Below are 20,185 nucleotides of genomic sequence, written 5' to 3'. Positions count from 1 at the left end.
AGTTGGGCAGGATTAAAAAAACAACCCTTTTTCAATTGCTGGAACTTTGTTGGGTTACAACCTGTAGGCTGTGCTGTCCAGATTCTTCTTTCACTGTGGAGGTGCGAAAGCTGCCTGGCTGGGTGCTGCGACTGCATTAGGCCCAGTGCTTTCCTGCCTTACCTCTCTGCCCACTAACTTGCGCATTCTGCAGTAACATTGTGATTTGACTCCTCCTCCAGTACCAAGTGGGGCAGCTGTACTCTGTGGCAGAAGCCAGCAAAAATGAAACAGGTGGAGGAGAAGGGGTTGAAGTCCTGGTGAACGAACCCTATGAGCGTGATGGAGAACGTGGCCAGTATACGCACAAGATTTACCACTTGCAGAGGTACGTGGTAGAGAGGAGTTGAAGGCTAGGGGCAAAGGTGCTCCAGGGTTTAGGAAAAACCCTTGGCCAAGAATGTACCCAATATTGTCTTGCTTGGTGTTCTTGGGGCAGGGTGTAGCCTATTTGTATTTAGTCTTCTTGGCTTACAGGTCTTCGAGGGTAATGGGAGAAGAGAAGTATTTGGCCCCAGTATAAGTGATGCCTTATTTTCAGAGAGTTAGGAAGAACCTTCTTGGGACTTTGCCCATCCTTCCAGAGGGATAGCTCTTAAAACTTTTATTCAAAGTCCTGGGCTCTCTTGCCATCTGCAACGGGCACTTCATGCCTAGGAGGCTGTCTGGGTCCAAATGTTTCTCCAGTCTGGTCTTGAGCACTTCCATGAACACATGAAGCTGCCTTATACTGAATCAGACCCTTGGTCCATCAAAGTCAGTATTGTCTACTCAGACCGACAGCGGTTCTTCAGGGTCTCAGGCAGAGGTCTTTCACATCACCTGCTTGCCCAGTCCCTTTAACTGGAGATGCCGGGGATTGAACCTGGGACCTTCTGCATGCCAGGCAGAGGCTCTACCACTTAGCCACAGCCCCCCTCTGAAGAAGATTCCTGCACACTGCAGCCTACTGAAGTGCTCCAGCTGCAGGAAAGTTCTTCCTAACATTCAACTGAAAACATTTCCTGTCTTAGCTACATTTTTCATTTATGATGCTCCTCTCTGCAGTAGAGAGTAACTGATCCCCATTCTGCTTTGCTGTCTCTGGATGGAGCAGGGTGGATGCTCTGGGCCGTGGCCTTGTAGTCAGTGGCAAGTCCAGTGGAACTGGCTTATTCAAACTGCAGTGGTAGATTTGTAAGTGCTCCCGGAGAAGACTACATGCCCGACCTGGGCAAGGAGCCAGCCTAGGATTAGTTGCTTGAGTGACTAGGTTCTCCCAAGTCCGCTAGAGCTCCGGGGCACCTCTGGGTTTAACCTTCCAGGCTCGGGTTGGGTCTGAGTCGTAAGCAGCATCCCGTATCGTATGCCTCTGCCCTCGACTTGGCGTGATCCTTTTAGGGTATTGCTTAATCCTCTGTATTAACAGTGTGGGAGGAAGAAGGCATTTTCCATGGAAAACACTTGCCAGCTGGTGTCCTTGTTCTATTGTAGAAAGATAAGTGGTCCCAAAGCACTAGAGCCTGTCATTCCAGAGTGTGTGTGTGTGTGTGTGTGTGCATACTCCAACGGCATCCAGTTGAAACTGACATCTCTCTTGTTTTTTGTCCCTGCAGCAAAGTTCCCCCTTTTGTGAAAATGGTGGCCCCAGAGGGAGCCCTGAATATCCACGAGAAAGCATGGAATGCATACCCTTATTGCCGAACGGGTGAGTACTGGTGGAAGAGATGCAAGGGTGCTTTTTGGGAGCTTTGTAGCCTCTGTGTCCAAATTTAAAGCAATACTAGACTTTGGGAGTGATCTCCTGTCTCATTCGATGTCACTTCTGCACACTCTGCAAGTTATAAGAGTTTTTTGCAATGTAAACTTCGCACATCGTATTTTTCTCTTCTGTGTATGATGGATGAAGGTCAGTTCTTTTGTGTTTTTGGCACCTAGAGTCATAGAGTTGGAAGGGACCACCAGGGTCATCTAGTCCAACCCCCTGCACAATGCAGGAATTCACAACTACCTCCCCCCCCACACCCCCAGTGACCCATACTCCATGCCCAGAAGATGGCCAAGGTGCCCTCCCTCTCGAGATCTGCCTAAGGTCATGGAATCAGCTTTGCTGACAAATGGCCATCTCGCCTCTTCTTAAAAACCTCCAGGGAAGGAGAGCTTACCACTTCCCAAGGAAGCCTGTTCCACTGAGGAACCGCTCTAAGTGTTAGAAAATTCTTCCTAATGTCTAGACGGAAACTCTTTTGATTTGATTTCAACCTGTTGGTTCTGGTCCAACCTTCTGGAGCAACAGAAAACAACTCGTCACCCTCTTCTATATGACAACCCTTCAAGTACTTGAAGATGGTTATCATATCACCTCTCAGTCTTCTCCTCTTCAGGCTAAACATACCCAGCTCTTTCAACCTTTCCTCATAGGACGGTCTCCAGAAGTCATTGGGTGTCTCCATGCAAAGTTGTACATTGGTTGCTTATATAAATGCTTGTCATGTTTCTATACTACCCATATCAGTTTATCCTTTCAAGGATGCTTCATATTAAGCATGGTATGAAGCCAAGCCTTCTCTTTGTTGGGTTAGCAGCTGGCATCAGAGTAGCTTGATTCTAAATTGGCACTGTGTGGTTTGGGCGCCCTTCCTGTTTGAGTGCTTGCGCACCAAGAGAGCTATGGAATCTTTTAGCCTTTTTAAAGGGATACAGAAGGAAAAACAGAGAAAGGGAAAAAGTAAAGGTATCCAAGATACAATTGGAAAAGAAAAAATTCAAAAGCAAATCGAGCAGATTACATTACCCTACTTTTCAGCAACATTTTGCAGTTGAATAATTACCCAGATTATAAAGTGAAAAAGAAAAAAATATTCGGGTGGGTGGAACATATAATATACCGGTAGTTGAAAAATAATCACCCTTTATGTCTATCAAACATATTTAGTGTCTTAACAAGCAGAATAACTGTCTAGATCTAAAGTTAATCTTTTAGCCTTGAGATAAAAGAGCCACCTGTCGGGCAGTGGATGCGAGAACATATTACATTCTCATTGACTTCCCTACAGTGTGAGCTTCTGCCTGCAGTGAGGCTGGAGCACAAGGCACCTTTCTGCTCGCTGGCACTGGGCAGAACATTTGTCTTCGCAGCACTTGGGGAATCGCATGGCCATGGGGCATTAAAAGTGCTTGGCCCAGCTGTCTGGGTGCGAATCACTTCCTTATGTCAGGCTTACCGCATTAACACTTCGCTTTGGAAAGGGGGCCTCTGCCAAGGGCACCGCTAGGGCATGGCTGGTCTTTCCCAGATGCCTTTTCCTTGACACACAGGCAGGCTTTTCTCTGAACGTGGGCTGGGAGGTGAACTTCTTTCAAGCCTGAGAGTGTAGCAGGGAATGACTAAATATGGCCCACCTTCAGAGCCGTCTCTAATATCTTTTGACCATCAAGCATTGACTCCCTTGGCATCCGTGGCGGCTTTATAAAATTGGTGTTCTTTGCAGCCAGGAGCCCAGGCAGGCGTGTATAATTGCAGCTCCCTTTTTATACTAGGCGTACCATACTAGGATTTCCCTTATATTGGAACAATACCAGAGTTTCATTTTAAAATTCTTCTTTTGTTTACTGCCAACTTCTAAGAAGGGAAAGGAGGCCCTGGATTGCCTCTTTGTGAACTCAAATGTCCCAATCGAGCAAAGAAGCAATAATAATTGTTTCTTTGCTTGCTTGGGACGTTTGAGTTAAGAAAGACCCCCGCCCCCCCGAGGAAGCAAGTTCCCCCTGAGAAAGCGTATGTGAAACACGTAGGGGCAATTTAAATACTTTCCCCTTGCACCAGTTGCTGGTTTTTGTCTTCATTTGGTTTGGTGTGGCCCTCTTTTCTTTTTGCCTCTTTGTGCCCATTCTGCCCTGCTGGCAGCTGGGCAGTTTGGATTTGGCTGCAGGCTCACTCTGACCTCTGAGCCTCCCTTTCTTGCCTCTTAGAAGTTCTGGGACTGTGTGTGAAAGGGAGTGAGCAGTGTGAGAGATCTTCTCCTTCACACTACTTCCTGGGGAAGGAGCCCCACTGGGATGTACTGCCATATAGTCTACCCTCTGAAGACGCCATTTCCTTCAGGGGAACTGATCTCTGTGGTCTGGAGATGGCTTGTAATTCTGGGAGAACTCCAGACCCCTCCTAGAGGTTCACAGTATATTCCACAATATTAGTGTTGCAAAATTATATTTAATAGATAGACATTAACCTCACGTCTGCATAACAACAAACTAATAAAGTAAACTTACTAACACCCAATACGCCACAACATGTGAATACATATCAATACAGATATCAAAGTATAAAGAATTGCAGTTCTGTAACGACAGGACTAAAATCCACAGTTCTGCAGGGGGTGCGTGAAGATCCAGGAGAGAACCCAACTCATTGCACAGTTATTCTCCTGAGGCATGTCAAGACAAATTGTCATGAGTCTAGACAGTTCACCATGAGGAGAGCAATTTCATTCCATCGCTTGCCCGAATCTGTGTGTCCAGTTAACAATTTTGTGTTGTTTGCGCGTTCCCTTTCTCTCGTGGTGTCTTGACATGCCTCAGGAGAATTAACTGCAACGAGCTGATGAAGCTAATCGAAATGTGATGTGACTAGTTTCACGTACTCTCCTCTTGATTCTACTTACCTTCGGGTTCTCTCCTGGATCTTCACGCACCCCCTACCGAACGGTGGATTTTAGTCCTGTTCATGGACCTTTAAATTGCCCTGTCGGGTGCACAACGCAACTCTTAATGAGGCTTACGCCCATGGATTGTAGCTGCGTCGTTACAGAATTGCAATTCTTTATACCTTGATATCTGTATTGATATGTATTCACGTGTTGTGGCTTATTGGGTATTAGTAAGTTTACTTTATTATTATGCAGACATGAAGTTAATGTCTGTCTATTAAATATAATTTTGCAACACTAATATTGTGGAATATATTGTGAGCCTACGTGCTGCCCATTTCCGTGTGTGTGTGTGTGTGTGTGTGTGTGTGTGTGTAAAGTGCCGTCAAGTCGCAGTCGACTTATGGCGACCCCTTTTTGGGGTTTTCATGGCAAGAGACTAACAGAGGTGGTTTGCCAATGTTTTCCTCTGCACAGCAACCCTGGTATTCCTTGGTGGTCTCCCATCCAAATACTAACCAGGGCCGACCCAGCTTAGCTTCTGAGATCTGACAAGATCAGGCTAGCCTGGGCCATCCAGGTCAGGGCGCCCATTTCCTTAAGGTATCCTATATCTGGCGCAGGTTATTGTAATTGTTGCTTAACCCTCCTAGAGGTTGGCAGCCCTACCCACAGTAATGCACACAGTATCCTTCCCGATGTTTCTGTGTAGAAATGGCCAGTGATCCTGGAGGGGTTTTGGGGGTTTTTTTTTGCCATCTTCTGGGCATAGAGTAGGGGTGTGGGGGGTTAGTTGTGAATTTCCTGCATTGGGCAGGAGGTTGGACTAGATGACCTTGGTGGTCCCAACTCTATGATTCTATGAGAAAAAAGAAAGGGAACAAAAAAGAGAAGGGAGAATGAAACTACCCACACATAGGCTGACCTGGCCGCCCTCTTCAAAAGGCGAGGTTAATCCTGCAAAAATAGCCCTGCGAGCAGAGCTCTGACACATCGTTTTGGAGCACTGTCTTCAGCCCTTCTAGTTTTGACTTCTCGTTTTAAGAATGGAAATAATGGAGGTGGCTGGTGCGAGCTGCGGCTATCACCCAATCTTTCATGGCTTTGCTCATGAATAATTGAGCCCGGCTACTGGCAGGGTCTGGTTACTGGCAGCAGGCTATAGAGCAAGGGCACCAGATCCGGTTACCGCACGCTGGGACGAGGAGGGCTGCAGCGCCTATGAGCCACCCTCTTTTCCTGGGCAGCAGCGGCGAGGGATTGGCGAACAGCGGTCAGCTGATCCCGCTTGTTCCATCTTATCTGGGCAGCTCGTGTCGACGGGGCAAATGGCAGCCGTGCAGAACTCTCAAGGCTGCCCAGAGGTTGCCCCTCTTAAGGTTCCTGTTTGGGAAACAGGCCGCCTGGATTTCATGGGGCTTAAATTTTTAAAAAGGTTCAGGCAATCCATAGTGGTAGGTCGAAGATGCTCGTGTGTTCTGGGATTAGCTGTGTCCCAGTCGTGCATGCATTTAGCTAGGACCACAGAGCGGTTAAAGGGCTGTCACGAGACCCCCACTGGTGGGGCATGGCCTCCTCCCCCCAGAGGCAGGGCATGGGTCGCAGAAAGGACAAATGAATGTCTTTGACCTGTGCCATTTCATGCAAGGTCGCAATCTTGGGAAGAGTCTAATCTTCCTTCCTAAAGAAACTGGCACCAACAGGGCATGTGTTCCATGTAAAACAGTGGTTCCCAAACTTTTCGGGCCACCGCCCCCTTGCTTCTATAAACTCAACCCCAGTGCCCCCTACCCTATCCTATAAAAAGCATTATTCAAAATAGGGGTTTGCATGACGCACTAAAGAAGATAATAACAATAATATTTCAAAACAGTAACAAACAATTGCACATCTATTCAAAATTAAAACTTTTTAGTTGACATTTATTCAACAAAACTGATGAACTTGATCCAGTGACACCAGCTTTTCAAAGTCTGGGTAAAAAATTCTGATAGTTTCTACCAAATTTGCCAGCAAGGTGCCATAGCTTGATCTATTCTAAATTAATGAACAACACAGTTGAATGGGCCCACCTCTGGCACACACACACACATACCCTGCTGCCCCTTTGCCTCTTAGTCCCCCCTAGGTAATCCCACCGCCCACCAGGGGGTGGTACTGCCCTCTTTGGGAACCACTGATATAGAAGATGCCTCTTCAGGGTCTGTGGGGACCAAACAGCCAGGCCCCTGAGCAGAGTGACGAATGCAGTGCCGGGCAGGGGGGGGCAAGATTAGCTTTTACAAACAGACTGTAATCAGGGCTTTGGGTAGCGGTAGGTGCTTTGGGGAAGAGAAAAGGATTTGGTCATGGAGGAGGTGTATTCTGAGCAGCAGAAGCTCTTGTCCTGCTCTTGGGTTGGATTACTGTGGGCAGAGCGCTTGTCCCTTTTTGCGGCTGCGTTTGGCCATAGGAAAGACTTCACCTGGACACTTGAGAGTTGGGACCTGGTTGATGCCACTGTCTTTGGGTGAGGGATGCTGCTGCATCTCTGAATGCCTTCTCTCTCTTATTAAAACTGTATTTTTCTTTCCATGTACCGACTTTTGGAGCAGTTATTACAGTAAGTATGGTTTTTAGTGATTTCCTTGGGCGTGCGTGCTTGTGTGTGTGTGTGTTTAAAGTGTTTACCTTTGGCTGGAGGCTGCTGGGGACACATTTTTCTCAGCTGGATTTGGCATAAGCTGCTGCTGTGGTTTCTGTGGTGAATGACTTCAGGTAATTGTAACTGATTACAAGCATCCATTTCTCACCTCTGAAAGGGGCAATGAGCTTAGACTTATATGGAGATTCTGTGCTCTTTTAATTACAATAGATTTCTTTTTAACCAAAGAAGAAAGCAAACCTCCATCAGTAATCTCCAGCTCTGGTTCCCTTCTCTCTGCAGGCAAGTTTTTCTGGCCACTCCAGAGTTTGCTGTGCCTTGTCCCAATTGGTCATTGAAGCCTCTTCTTCTCCCTCTCCCACATCCAGTGCACGTACACTTTGCTCTGAGCTGCTCAGGAGAAAGGCAGGCACATAAATATTTTAAATACATTTTCTCCCATCGCTTATGATAGCTTCCAGTGCAGGTGTCCTGGCTAGGGTATTTCTGTAAGAAACTGCGTACATGCACCTCTGTATGCACGGTGTGTTAAGAAAACATGGCAGCCAGGTGTGGGATGCCAGTAGTCCTATTGCAAAGGAATATTTCAGGGTAGAGAACGACACCCTCCAAATAAGCTTGTAATTTTCCTGTGATCCAGAGACCTTCACCTATCAGAGCCAGCGTGGTGTAGTGGTTAAGAGCGGTGGTTTGGAGCAGTGGACTCTGATCTGGAGAACCGGCTTGATTCCCCACTCCTCCACTGAGCGGCGGAGGCTAATCTGGTGAACTGGAATTTTTTCGCCACTCTTACACAGGAAGCCAGCTGGGTGACCTTGGGCTAGTCACTCTTCCTCAGCCCACCTACCTCACAGGGTGTCTGTTGTGGAGAGAGGAAGGGAAGGTTATTATAAGCCAGGTTGAGTCTCCCTTAAGTGATAGAGAAAGTCGGCATATAAAAACCCACTCTCTTCTTCAGATGTTACTAGGTTACAGGGACCAGTAATGTGATTTGGTATAAGGTAACCATATATGGCAGCCTGACCCTTTACCTGACTACTCATGGCTGTCTAAACTGAGGGAGGGCTGTTGCTTCCTTGGGGTGGTCCTCTTTGTATTTCAGTTACAATGACCAACTTGTGCACCATTTCAGTATTAAAACCTTGGTGTTCCTGTGCCTTTCTGCCAAATAACAGGCTTTATAGAAATGTTCTTAAGGACCTGGAATCCCACTGTCAGCTAAGGTTGCCAACCTCTAGGTACTAGCTGGAGTTCTCCTGCTATGACAACTGATCTCCAGCCAATAGAGATCAGTTCGCCTGGAGAAAATGGCCGCTTGGACAATTGGACTCTATGGCATTGAAGTCCCTCCCCTCCCTAAACCCCGCCCTCCTCAGGCTCTGCCCCAAAAGCCTCCCGCCAATGGGGAAAAGGGACCTGGCAACCCTACTGTCAACAGAACGTGGGAACATCTAGCATTTGTGCAAGTGTATTGTATAGTGCCCTAAACACACATGACACTTTGCAGAGTTTCAGAAGCAAAAATGGACTGGTCTCTGTCCCGGGGAGCTTGCCATCTACTTCCTAACGATGGGAAAGAAGAAGGGGGCAAGGGATGCACATGTTATCTCAGCTGTTGTCAAATTAGGCTACCAACCAATCTATATTCTGATATGCATGTCTTAGTTCCCCGGCAGGTAACTGGATCTTCTTTTTCGCAGAACGAGTACATGAAAGACGACTTTTTGATCAAAATTGAAACCTGGCACAAAGCAGACCTCGGGACACAGGAGAATGTAAGTGTCGTTGGCAGGAGACTGCTGTGGGGTCTGTCTTGGAGGCTGAGACTGAACTGTATGTGGCTGCAGGGGAACTTCTTTGCCAAAGATTGCCCTGAAGTGGCTTCTGCAGCAAATATTATAATAATAAAACGTGTTTTTGTGCAGCTCTCTTAATCCCTGTGTTGACTTGTTCTGGCAGCTGCCCCGTGAGAAACGCTGCTGGAATTCTTAGTTTGCACACAACGCAAAACAAACTTAGTCTATCGCTGGGTGGGTGCTGAAGCCCAAATGTAATTCTTCCTCTGGTGCAGGAACTTGGCATAGCAGCTGGTTTTCACAGTAGACGAGGTGTTGGAGCCTCGTGCTCCCTGGCACGGCCTCTGCTGTACTAGAACTTGTTTTTCAAAAGCATCAAGTTAACATTTGAGAGGCAGCGCAGGACAGCCATTGGAGCTTTCTGTGATGTGGTCTTCTGCGATGCGGCCAGCGTGGTGTGGTGGTTAGGAGCGGTGGTTAAGAGCGGTGGACTCTAATCTTGAGGACCTGGCTTGATTCCCCACTCCTCCACATGAGCAGCGGACTCTAATCTGGTGAACCGGGTTTGATTCCCCCCTCCTCTACATGAAGCCTGCGAGGTGACCTTGGGCTAATCAGAGTTCTCTCCGAACTCTCTCAGCCCCACCTACCTCACAAGGTGTCTGTTGTGGGGAGAGGAAGGGAAGGAGATTGTAAGCCACTTTGATACTCATTAAAAAAGGTAGCGAAAATCACCAAATAAAAATCATCTCTCTTCCTCTTCCTCCTTCTCCTCTTCCTCCTGTTCCTCTTCTTCCTCCTCCTTTTTCCGCTTTCCCCCCGCTTTTTTCCACTTGAACTTCTTCGTGTATCTCCTGTGCCCACTCTGGGAGGGAAAAGTGGGGAATGGCATCCTTTCCTGTCCTTAGGTTCCCCTTCAGCAGCTAAGATCTGATTTCAGTGCTGGACCCATGGGCAGGAAGAACTGGCCTGTGTCATCTTGCATGCACCCCAGGCATTGTTGAAACTGCATTCCTTTGCATGCCGCTTTAGCACGCCACTTGGGCTACAGCTCTGCGGTGTGTTAACATGACACACAAAGAAGCTCAGAACTCAGTACAAGCAAAATGCTGGAGACGGGAAAGATCTCATGGGAAAGACGCTGCTTGCCAGCATAATTGTGCTAAGTTGGGCCCAACTTGAGGTTGGGGTGGGTGTCCAGACAGAAGGCCAAAATCTATCCCTTGTGCTGCCTACAGGTACATAAGCTGGACCCCAACGAATGGAAAAACGTGGAAGCCATCTATATAGACATCGCAGACCGGAGTCAAGTGCTTACGAAGGTACGGCAGCTGACAGTGAGAGCTTTACTGGAGTGGGTGCTTATGAAGAAAGGATTCTCTAGGGTGGGTGGCTTACTGGGCAGGAGGAGGGGGAAGAGGAGATGGTGGTCTGTGAGCGGCTGCAAGCCATGTCTTCGGGTACTGTCTTGGAGTAGGAAGGCCAGAAGCATGGGCAATAGCTAGTTACAAAGTTGAGAAACCTGAAGCTGTAAGGACTGGGATGGATGTGGCTTTGAGTTTACTCCTGCAGGCGTGTTGCATCAATGACCCACCTGCATGGAATGAGCACGTGCTTCTCAAAACCCCGCTTCAGTTTTCTGTGTGTGGGCTTTAAGTGTTTCTTTTGAAGGCCTGTAGGAGATCTAAAAGTTTCTTTTTTGGGCTTTGGGACGAGACCTTCTTTCAGACCTTCCACTAGTGATATCCTCGGCACTGCTAGGGCTAGAAAGTGACAGAGAGTTCAACCCTCTGTGCTCCCAGCAGAGTGTAAGCGTGGGTACAGTGTATCGTGCCCAGAAGAGCTGGTGGCTCAGGCAAGCCAGCCAAACCATGTGCTGCAGGAAAAGGTGGTAGTGGCCAGTGGGGAGAGTTGTGGGGAATCCTTCCTGTTCCGTAATACACAGGGAACCAAGAGGCCTTGGGCACCCTGCCGTTGGCTGTTGCAGTACTTAATAGAAGGATGATGAACAGGTCATGTTTGTGGGTGGGTGCTTTTGTCTTAGTGGCTTTGGATTTAAGTGCAAGGCAGTGATGAGATTTGCAGCTGTTTTTTCAACCATCTTAAGGGGAAAAAATGCTGGAACAGAGGCTGATGGTAGGCTTCCTGGAATAAATTGGCTCCCTCCTGTTTCTGTCTGCACCAGGATTACAAGCCAGAAGAAGACCCTTCAAAATTTAAATCCATCAAGACAGGTCGTGGCCCTCTGGGACCCAACTGGAAGGTGCGGGCTCTGCCTTTTTTGACTGTTGAGGGGAAGAGATGTTGGTGTGCTTCCAGGACTTGTGCTAGCTGTACAGAATACAGCCCTGGTTGAGGAAATTGCCGGGTTATGGGAGGGTTATTATGGCACAGTTATGGAAGCTGTTGGGTAGTTAAGGTGTCAGCTGTCTGCCACCATGTAGCCTTAGAGTTCTGTTGCCAATACAATCAAAAACACTTTGGCCTGCTTGTCTGAAATTTGGCACAGAGAATTCTAGTGACAGTTTTGTTTGGTACAGTAGGTGTTCTGGCCTACCTTACAAGGTAGGTATGAAGCTGCAGAATATTTCTTTTTATAAATTTATCTCCGTTTCCATTCCCAAAGAATGCCCAAGACAGCTTATAAAAGATATACATACAAATATATGAGTTCTTTAAAAGGCAGTCCCCTGTGCAAGCACCAGGTCATTACTGACTGATGGGGTGACATCACATCCTGACGTTTACTAGGCAGATTATAGATCATGATGGGTAGCCGTGTTAGTCTGTCTGTAGCAGTAGAAAAGAGCAAGTCTCCAGTAGCACTTTAAAGACTAAATTTCTGGCAGGGTATAAACTTTTGTGACTCACGGCTCACTTCTTCAGATATCTGGCTATGTTTACGGGGTGGTTTGCCATTGCCTTCCCCAGTCATCTACACTTTACCCCCAGCAAGCTGGGTACTCATTTTACCGACCTCAGAAGGATGGAAGGCTGAGTCAACCTTGAGCCGGCTACCTGAACCCGACTTTTGTCGGGATCGAACTCATGTCATGAGCAGAACTACGACTGCAGTACTGCATCTTACCACTCTGCCCCAAGGGGCTCAACGTCTAAAAAAAGGGATATGTTTAAAAACACGATCAGAGCAGCAATAAAAAGCAGCAAAACAAATAGTAATCAGAACCTAGAATCTAAAAAATATGGTAGATAGAAATCAACTTTCAAAGGTCCTTCCAAACAAAAGTAGTCTTTAACTTTCCCTAGATGTTCAGTCAATGCCTTGCCCACCACACTGTTGGGAGAAGGAAGGGAGCTTTTTCTCAGGCACCCAGGACTCTCACACCACAAGAGCCCCTTCTGGCAGTTGACCTCAGGTTGATACAGGTGGGGGAGTGCTTTCAAGGACTTGGGACCTAAGTCCCCTCAGGCATCTCTTTTCAGAGAAAATCCAGGAGAACCAATCCCCCCATATGTCTGCATTTTGTGGGGTGGGGGGAGTACATCACCATTCAGAAGAGATTGTACACCTGTTCCCAAATCAGCATCTCCCCCCCCCCCCATATTCACAGCACCCCCGTCTTCTCTGAATGAAGCTTTGGTTTGCTCACATTTATCCCTTTGCCAGCTGATGACTGGTTCGGAGTTTCATAGAATAGAATCAGAGTTGGAAGGGACCACCAGGGCCATCTAATCCAACCCCCTGCACAATGCAGGAAATTCACAACTACCTCCCCCACACCCAGTGACCCCTACTCCATGTCCAGAAGATGGCCAAGATGCCCTCCCTCTCATCATCTGCTTAAGGTCATACTGACAGATGACCATCTAACCTCTTCTTAAAAACCTCCAGGGAAGGCGCGCTCACCACCTCCCGAGGAAGCCTGTTCCACTGAGGAACCACTCTGTTAGAAAATTCTTCCTAATGTCTAGACTTCATCCCTTGAGCCTGATGGAAATAAAAGAGAGTTGGGTGCAATCCGTGTACCACGTTAGAGTAGCTGTATTAGTCTGCCGCAGCAAAATCTAAAAGGAGTCTTTTGGCACCTGAAAAACTAGCCATGTTTATTGTAGTAGAAGCGTCATCGGCGTATTGCTGATTCTGATCTCCAGGTGGCTTCTCCTAGCGGTGTGCTGTTAACGCTAAATGGCATGGGGGTCAAGCTGTAGAAGTTATGAGAAGTGCTTCTAAAGCTGCAAGCATAATATAACTTCTAGCTTCTTACAAAGCCCTAGTGTAGGTATATATGTTTTTTTCCCAAGAGGCCTTGGGTAACTGAGTGAATTTCTTAGAAAACAAAAAAACCCTTCAGCTCAAAAGGAGCAGCAAGGTGCTGACCAATCCCCCCCCCCGTGCAACAAAAAGCATGGAAACTCTAGTTAAGGCAGCTGATTAACATTTGTACATGTAAGCAGGAAACATATTCTGCAGTCTCCACTGTATTTCTTTAGCCTGCCTGGGTACTCCAGTTCCCAACCTGTTTCCATGGTAGGTTAAGGAAGAGGATTATGTCATGTCAGATGGTCGTGTGCACTGGGTTGGGTCGCTGAATCGAGGGATCCTGTCCTGAAGGATTGTGTCTGTTTACAGAAGGAGATCGGCAAGTCAGACTGTCCGTACATGTGTGCTTACAAGCTAGTAACAGTCAAATTCAAATGGTGGGGGCTGCAGAACAAAGTTGAGAGCTTTATACAGAAGGTAAGTGAAGAAGCAACAGCGGTACTTAATAGGGAAAGCCAGCGTGGCGTAGTGGTGAAGAGCGGCGGACTCTAATCTGGAGAACCAGGTTCAGATCCCCGCTCCTCCACATGAAGCCTGCTGGGTGACCTTGGGCCAATCATAGTCCTCTCATAGCTCTCTCAGCCCCACCTACCTCACAAGGTGCCTGTTGTGAGGGAGGGAGGGGAGGCAATTGTAAGCCGCTTTGAGACGCCTTATGGTAGAGAAAAGCGGGGTATAAAAACCAACTCTTCAGAAATAGATGAGATGGCCCAACCTTTTGCTTGGCTTTTTTCCCCAGCATGAGAATAATTTCTGCAGGGTGAGGAATCACTGGGAAATGAGTAGGCAGCAGTAGTGGAAACTGGCTGCTGAAGGGCAGAATTAGAGTGTCATGACCCTCCTTATGGCAAAAGCAGACATAGTAAACCTGTGGAGCCAGCTAATCCTGAGCATGCAGCTCCTGTCTAAATCAGGATAGCCCTTGTTCTGTTTTCAGCCAGGAAAACTTGAAAGTGCGGCATTCTTGCCCTGGGGCCCTTTACGGTGGTGTCACAGGAGCAGGTCACAGAAATGCACCTACTGCTCGCTCTCTCACCCTAGACCAGTGGTTCTCAACCTTTTTTGCTCCATTCCCCCCTTTCACCATTGTTCAGAATATAATCCCCCCCTTCCCAGATAGTCATAAACTTTATTGAAGGTCACAGATTAAATTAAAAACAAACTACAATTTTACAGATTGTGCATAATCTACAGGACATCACATTTTGCTGAATAGTGGCCCCAATTTCCCCCCCCCTGGAAACTTAAAATTCCCCCCCTTGTTGAGAACCCATGCACTAGACAGTCCTCGTTCAAATGCCAGATTTAGAATTCAGCCTCTGAATGGTTCCAGAGCAAAGGCAAGCCCCATGGCTGAATGGAACCCCAGTGCTCTGAAAGGCACCAGAGGGATCAAGAAACTTCTAATGGTGTGACAAGCAACGGACCCACTTTATGGGAATGCTTCCGCCTCTTGTTCTCATCTTCTCGGCTGTGATTGCAAGATCTCAGAATGGTCAGCCGAGACTATTGAAGGATGCAGCCAGAAGCTCCATGTTCTGATGGAGTGAAAAGTGAAGCTACAGGGGTTGTTCTCTGAGCTGTAGCAAACTGGCTTCCCACATGTCATGACTCTTTCTGGTCCCATCGTGATGTCACAGGTGTGCCTCGTATGTCACAGACCTCATGCCAGGTCTCAAAAGCTCCGTTCTTGTTTCTTCCGCAGCAAGAAAGGCGGCTTTTCACAAATTTCCACCGGCAGCTATTTTGCTGGCTCGATAGATGGGTTGACCTGACAATGGAAGATATTCGCAGGATGGAGGATGACACTAAGAGGCAGCTGGACGAGGTGAGTTGCACGCAGGTGGACTGCGGGGGCTTTCCCCCCCTTGAGTCCCTGGGTAGGCCTCAGTGGGATGGTGAACTTAGAATCATAGAGTTGGAAGGGACCACCAGGGTCATCTAGTCCAACGCCCTGCACAACTTCCTTTGGACTCTCTGCAGCCCTGAGAGCACAGCATTTTCATTCCATGTGCCTCGTTATAGTTGTACAGGGCATTGCTTGCACACAGAGCAAGACTCTGCTGAGACTGCTTGCTACCAGAGATCTGCTCCTGTCTCCCTTGCCAGGTGCAGGAAGGTCATGTCATTCCCCAGCCTTGTTTTCTTTCTTCCTTTAAATTTTTCCCCCAAACAAAACATACAAACATAAACATCAAATTATTACATTGTACTGGAACTTACGTTACGATTACAATCCAATTATCACCTTCTTGAGTTACAGTTTCCTATTTTCTGTTTATATTTACATATCTAACAATGCATTCCTTAAATTCTTACGTTCTATTATTTTTATTGGTTAACAGCTGTATCAAGGAATACTTTCCATTTTTTCATAGAACTCAGAGGTTGATCTGTTATACACTAACGATGTTAATTTAGCCATGGTTGCATGTTCTGCTACTTTGTCCATTCAGTTACATCTGGATAGTCCTCTGCTTTCCACTTCCTTGTGTATACCATTCTTGCCGCTATCACCACATACTTAAATAGTTCATTATATATTTTTGGCATATTATTTGGCAAAATATTTAACACCAGCCCTGTTTCACAGAGCACCAAAGATCACTTTTTTTTCCTGCTGCAGATGCGAGAGAAGGATCCCCTGAAAGGAACATCGGCTGCTACAGATGACTAGCGTGGATTCTTCTTTGTGCTCAGTAGGTACCCAGCGTATTCTCGGGGCTTGTCCTTCCAAGTGAGAAAGGAGGCAGTTCAGACAAACATGGGGAATAAAATAAGATGCAGACTATTCCTGGGTGAAAACTATTTTTCCACAATTAAGTCAGTTAGTTCTAACCATGAATGGTAAAAAGAAATACTAGGTACACCGACTGTTCTAAGATGCATTCTTTGGGTGCAGCAGGAAACTCTGGGTCAACTCCGGAGGCTGAGGATGGGTGTCTGGCTGCTGAGCAGATGATGAAAAGAGTTGGGCCTTTGTTCCCTCTGTCGTTCTGTGATGTGCAGTATTGAGATGGTTTGTTGAGCTAGCGTGGTGTAGTGGTTAAGAGTGGTGGTTTGGAGCGGTGGAGTCTAATCTGGAAAACCGAGTTTGATTCCCCACTCCTCCACATGAGTGGCGGAGGCTAATCTGGTGAACTGGATTTGTTTTCCCCACTCCTACACATGAAGCCAGCTGGGTGACCTTGAGCAAGTCACATTCTCTCAGCCTCACCTACCTCACAGGGTGTCTGTTGTGAGGAGGGGAAGGGAAGATGATTGTAAGCCGGTTTGACTCTCCCTTAAGTGGTAGGGAAAGTCAGCTTATAAAAAACCAACTCTTCTTCTCCTCTCAGAAAGCAAAAAAACACTGTTCCTTTAATTTTAAAATAAATCTTGGGCTTAAAATAAGGGGTTGGGCTTTTAAGAACACTCACCCAAACACAGAACCCAAAAACTGCACCATCGATGGCCTTGCTGGTTGCTGTGGTCTTACAATTTAAAATGGTTCTTTTTTTTAAAATGAAATTATTATTATTATTATTTTTATAATACATAATAGATACAGTTTTCCAACAATTACTAAAAGTCATTTACAAAAAAGGAGTAAAATGTTATTGTTAGAAATACATATATGTGATAAAATAAAATATAAAAAACTTCCCCTTCACCTCCCTCCATCTTGTTATAAATTTATGCACTCTTTTGTATAACAGTTCCAATCCTAATAGTATGTTATAATTTTAAGTATAATTTCTATTTGGTCAATTAAAATATATACACATTTTAATTCAAATCATTTGATAATTATTTCAGTGTTACAAATCAATCATAATATATGGAATATAATTTTTAATTGTAAAACATTGTTTATAACAGTATAAAAAATAAAAAGAATTAGACCAAAGAATATCCTTCAAGTTTCCCCATTTGAAGTTCATTTTCACAGTAAACCCTCCATGCCTCCCATTCACCCAAAAATTGTACATTGTCTTTTTGATTTATCAATGCCGTAAGTTTTGCCATCTCCGCCAATTCTAACATTTTCCGAATCCAATCTGTTTTGTCTGGAATATCCGGTGACTTCCATTTAGCTCCATATACTAATCTTGCAGCAGTGGTGGCATATATAAAAAATGATCTGTGAGTTACAATAGAGTCCGCTATCATACTAAGTAACATCATCTCAGGTATTTTAGGTACATTGTTCTGAATAATTAGCCTTATTTCATTGTAAATCATGTCCCAAAAGTTTTTTTGCTTTATCACAAGTCCACCACATATGATGAAATGAGCCTATTTCATTGTTACATTTCCAGCATTTCGAGGACAAGGAATTGTAGGCCATTGCCAACTTTTTAGGCGTTAAAATACCACCTATACATCATTTTTTAGATATTTTCCCTTAACGGTTGAGAAAGTATAAGTTTCATATCTCGCGACCAAAGTCTTTCCCATTTATTCAATAATATATCGTGACCCAGCATCTGCGCCCAGTTGATCATTGTAGGTTTTATTCGTTCTTGCTCACAATAAAGTTCTAGCAATAGTTTATACATCTTAGATATTAAGTGATCATTTGTATCCAATAAAAGTTTTTGAAAAGTTGATTTAGTCTTAGAAAATCCTGTTTTCAAATCTTGTGTAAAAACAGAGTTGATCTGATGATATTGAAACCAAGTCAAAAGATTCTTAACTTCATCATAGTCCTTCAACGAGCATTTGTTACCGTCCCATTTTAAAAGGTCTTGATATGTAATGAACTGAGCTGGTCTTAGTGGTCGTAATGTCAGCATTTCTTGCGATGAAATCTACATTGGTGTCTTTGGTTCTAAAAGATGTTTGTATTTTTGCCATATCTTAAATAAAGAGGATTTAACCCTATGTTGTGGAAATGATGTATGTACCTTGATTTTATCATACCACAAATATCCATGCCAACCACTTCTATTATCGAACCCCTCTAAGTCAAGTAGTCGGGTATTAGACAGTTCAATCCAATCTTTTAGCCATACTAAAGCAGCCGCTTCAGCATACAACTGGAAGTTAGGGAGTTCAAAGCCGCCCCTATCCTTAGAGTCCACTAAATATTTACAGTTTAAAATGGTTCAAGGGCTGCCTCCTTCTGTTCTGTCCCGCCCACCAGTTAAGATCCTCCTCACAAGCCCTGATCTGTGCCCTTGCCGGCAGAAGTGGGGTGGGTGGCCACCGGAGACTGGGTATTTTCAATAGAGGCACCTCTCCTGTGGAAAGCTGCCCCCCTTGAGTTTTACCGGTTGCCTACCCATGAGGCATGAGTCCAAAACATTTGTTTTTATCCAGGCTTTTAACTAGGGGACTGATCTTATTAACTGTTTTTACAATCTGCTTCTAGCTTGAGGACGTACGAGGATTATTTAGGCTGCCAAATGTTTTCCATTTCTGCATTTTGTGTACTTTTATACTTATGTCTTTTTATCGGCTGGCTTTAAATGGTGTTCCCTTTCAACGGCTGTACGTTTTTATGATTTGAATATTGTGAGCTGGCACATAGATCCATTAAATACGTAAGATTTGCTATCCTAAGCTGCCTTGGAGACATGAACCCGTCGCTTACAGCCTTTTGTCTTTCTCCCGCAGTTGCAAACGTCAGCAGGAAGGCGCAAGAACTCTATCTTCTTGACCAACGGACCATCTCTGGATCAAGTTGTCCTCTATCAAGTTGGGCAGGCAACTTCCAATCTCCCCTAGCTAACTCTAGTTGCCCCTTTAATATTGTGAGCAAATAGACAGTTGTTCAGTCCTGAGCGCTCCGGTACTGGCTCCTGAGAAGGAGGCTGCTCTGTGGGGACAGCTGCACCTGTGACTTCACCTTCTTCAATGTTCAGACCAGTTTCTATGTGGCCCTCTTTGATTTCTACGTGACATTTTTAGCTGAAAATAGTTTTGTGACGTGATTTAGATTCCTTACATGTACATATCATTTTTCCTTTTAAGCGTTGGGATAAACTCTGCTGCCTTTTTTGTTTCTCTCCAGCTCCTCATCTTTCTTCAGTCATTTATGGAGAGGGGAACTCAGTATTAGAGTTGCAATGACCACTGTTCCATAGGGCCCCAGAATGATGTGCAGGGTTCTTGTTATCCAGGTACAGGTGTTGCTGCTACCTGGACGGGTGGGGGGCTCCCTTACTGCTTGCCTCTATTGTACCAAGCACCTGGTCGTTGTAGTTTTGGAGCCCATGTTTGCTGCTTTGGGGTTGTGAGTTTCAACAGCAGAGTGAATTGGCCCCTTAAGATAGTTATGGAAACCTTTGCTTTCTTGTCCTCTTATTAAAGTCGATAAGGGAAATGGACTTCCACTGGACCACGAAAAATCGTGTAAGCCAAATTCAGTTCTTTTTTTAAATTTAGGAGCTGCTCAGGTACCCATGTGCTGCTCCTTTCAAGCAGTAAGAGGGCTGGCCCTGAGGAGGGTTTGTGGAAGGGGGATTCATTTGCCTTTGCAGAGTGTAAAATAGATGAATAAATTTTAAAAAATCACAGGTCCTACTTACGAGAAGGCCGAGCCCTTTGCTGCTGGAAGAGCAGGCCACCTGAAGACCAGACTCCACCTCTTCTTGTATCTATTTTAGACAATCAGATGAGCAGAACGAAAGGAACTCTGCTGGCACGATTCAGGAAGTAGGCAGTAGAAACCAACATCGCTGGGTTGCTGTGGCTTCCTGTGAGGAAGCAACTTTGCACGCAGGCCTCCTTTCTCTCCAAAGCGAGCTGCATCCCAGAGAGAGGGATCTCCCCCTTTGCCCCAGACAGCTGGCTTTCACCGGCTCCATAT

General features: G+C 45.9%; 1 protein-coding gene across 1 annotated transcript; it reads left to right on the top strand.

Annotated features, from left to right (window-relative positions):
* The first annotated feature begins 225 nt into the window (after positions 1 to 225).
* On the top strand, positions 226 to 19,312 carry PITPNA (phosphatidylinositol transfer protein alpha). The gene is made up of 10 exons (XM_056865142.1): positions 226 to 367; positions 1,635 to 1,726; positions 7,262 to 7,269; positions 9,012 to 9,086; positions 10,346 to 10,429; positions 11,293 to 11,370; positions 13,699 to 13,806; positions 15,095 to 15,217; positions 16,016 to 16,088; positions 18,991 to 19,312. Exons 2-9 carry the CDS (start codon positions 1,657 to 1,659, stop codon positions 16,064 to 16,066), a joined length of 597 nt encoding a protein of 198 aa, XP_056721120.1. The 5' UTR covers positions 226 to 367; positions 1,635 to 1,656; the 3' UTR covers positions 16,067 to 16,088; positions 18,991 to 19,312.
* The last annotated feature ends 873 nt before the right edge of the window (positions 19,313 to 20,185 follow it).

This window comes from Euleptes europaea, chromosome 19 (genome assembly GCF_029931775.1).
Source record: "Euleptes europaea isolate rEulEur1 chromosome 19, rEulEur1.hap1, whole genome shotgun sequence".
Lineage (NCBI taxonomy): Eukaryota > Metazoa > Chordata > Lepidosauria > Squamata > Sphaerodactylidae > Euleptes > Euleptes europaea.
This window is presented reverse-complemented; position numbering and strand designations above follow the sequence as displayed.

Excerpts from the sequence above, each read along its gene's own strand:
- PITPNA (XM_056865142.1), top strand. The coding sequence starts at position 1,657 with ATGGTGGCCCCAGAGGGAGCCCTGAATATCCACGAGAAAGCATGGAAT. Across the intron at positions 10,430-11,292 it reads GGAGTCAAGTGCTTACGAAG|GATTACAAGCCAGAAGAAGA; the intron begins GTACGGCAGCTG and ends TGTCTGCACCAG. Across the intron at positions 15,218-16,015 it reads CTAAGAGGCAGCTGGACGAG|ATGCGAGAGAAGGATCCCCT; the intron begins GTGAGTTGCACG and ends TTCCTGCTGCAG.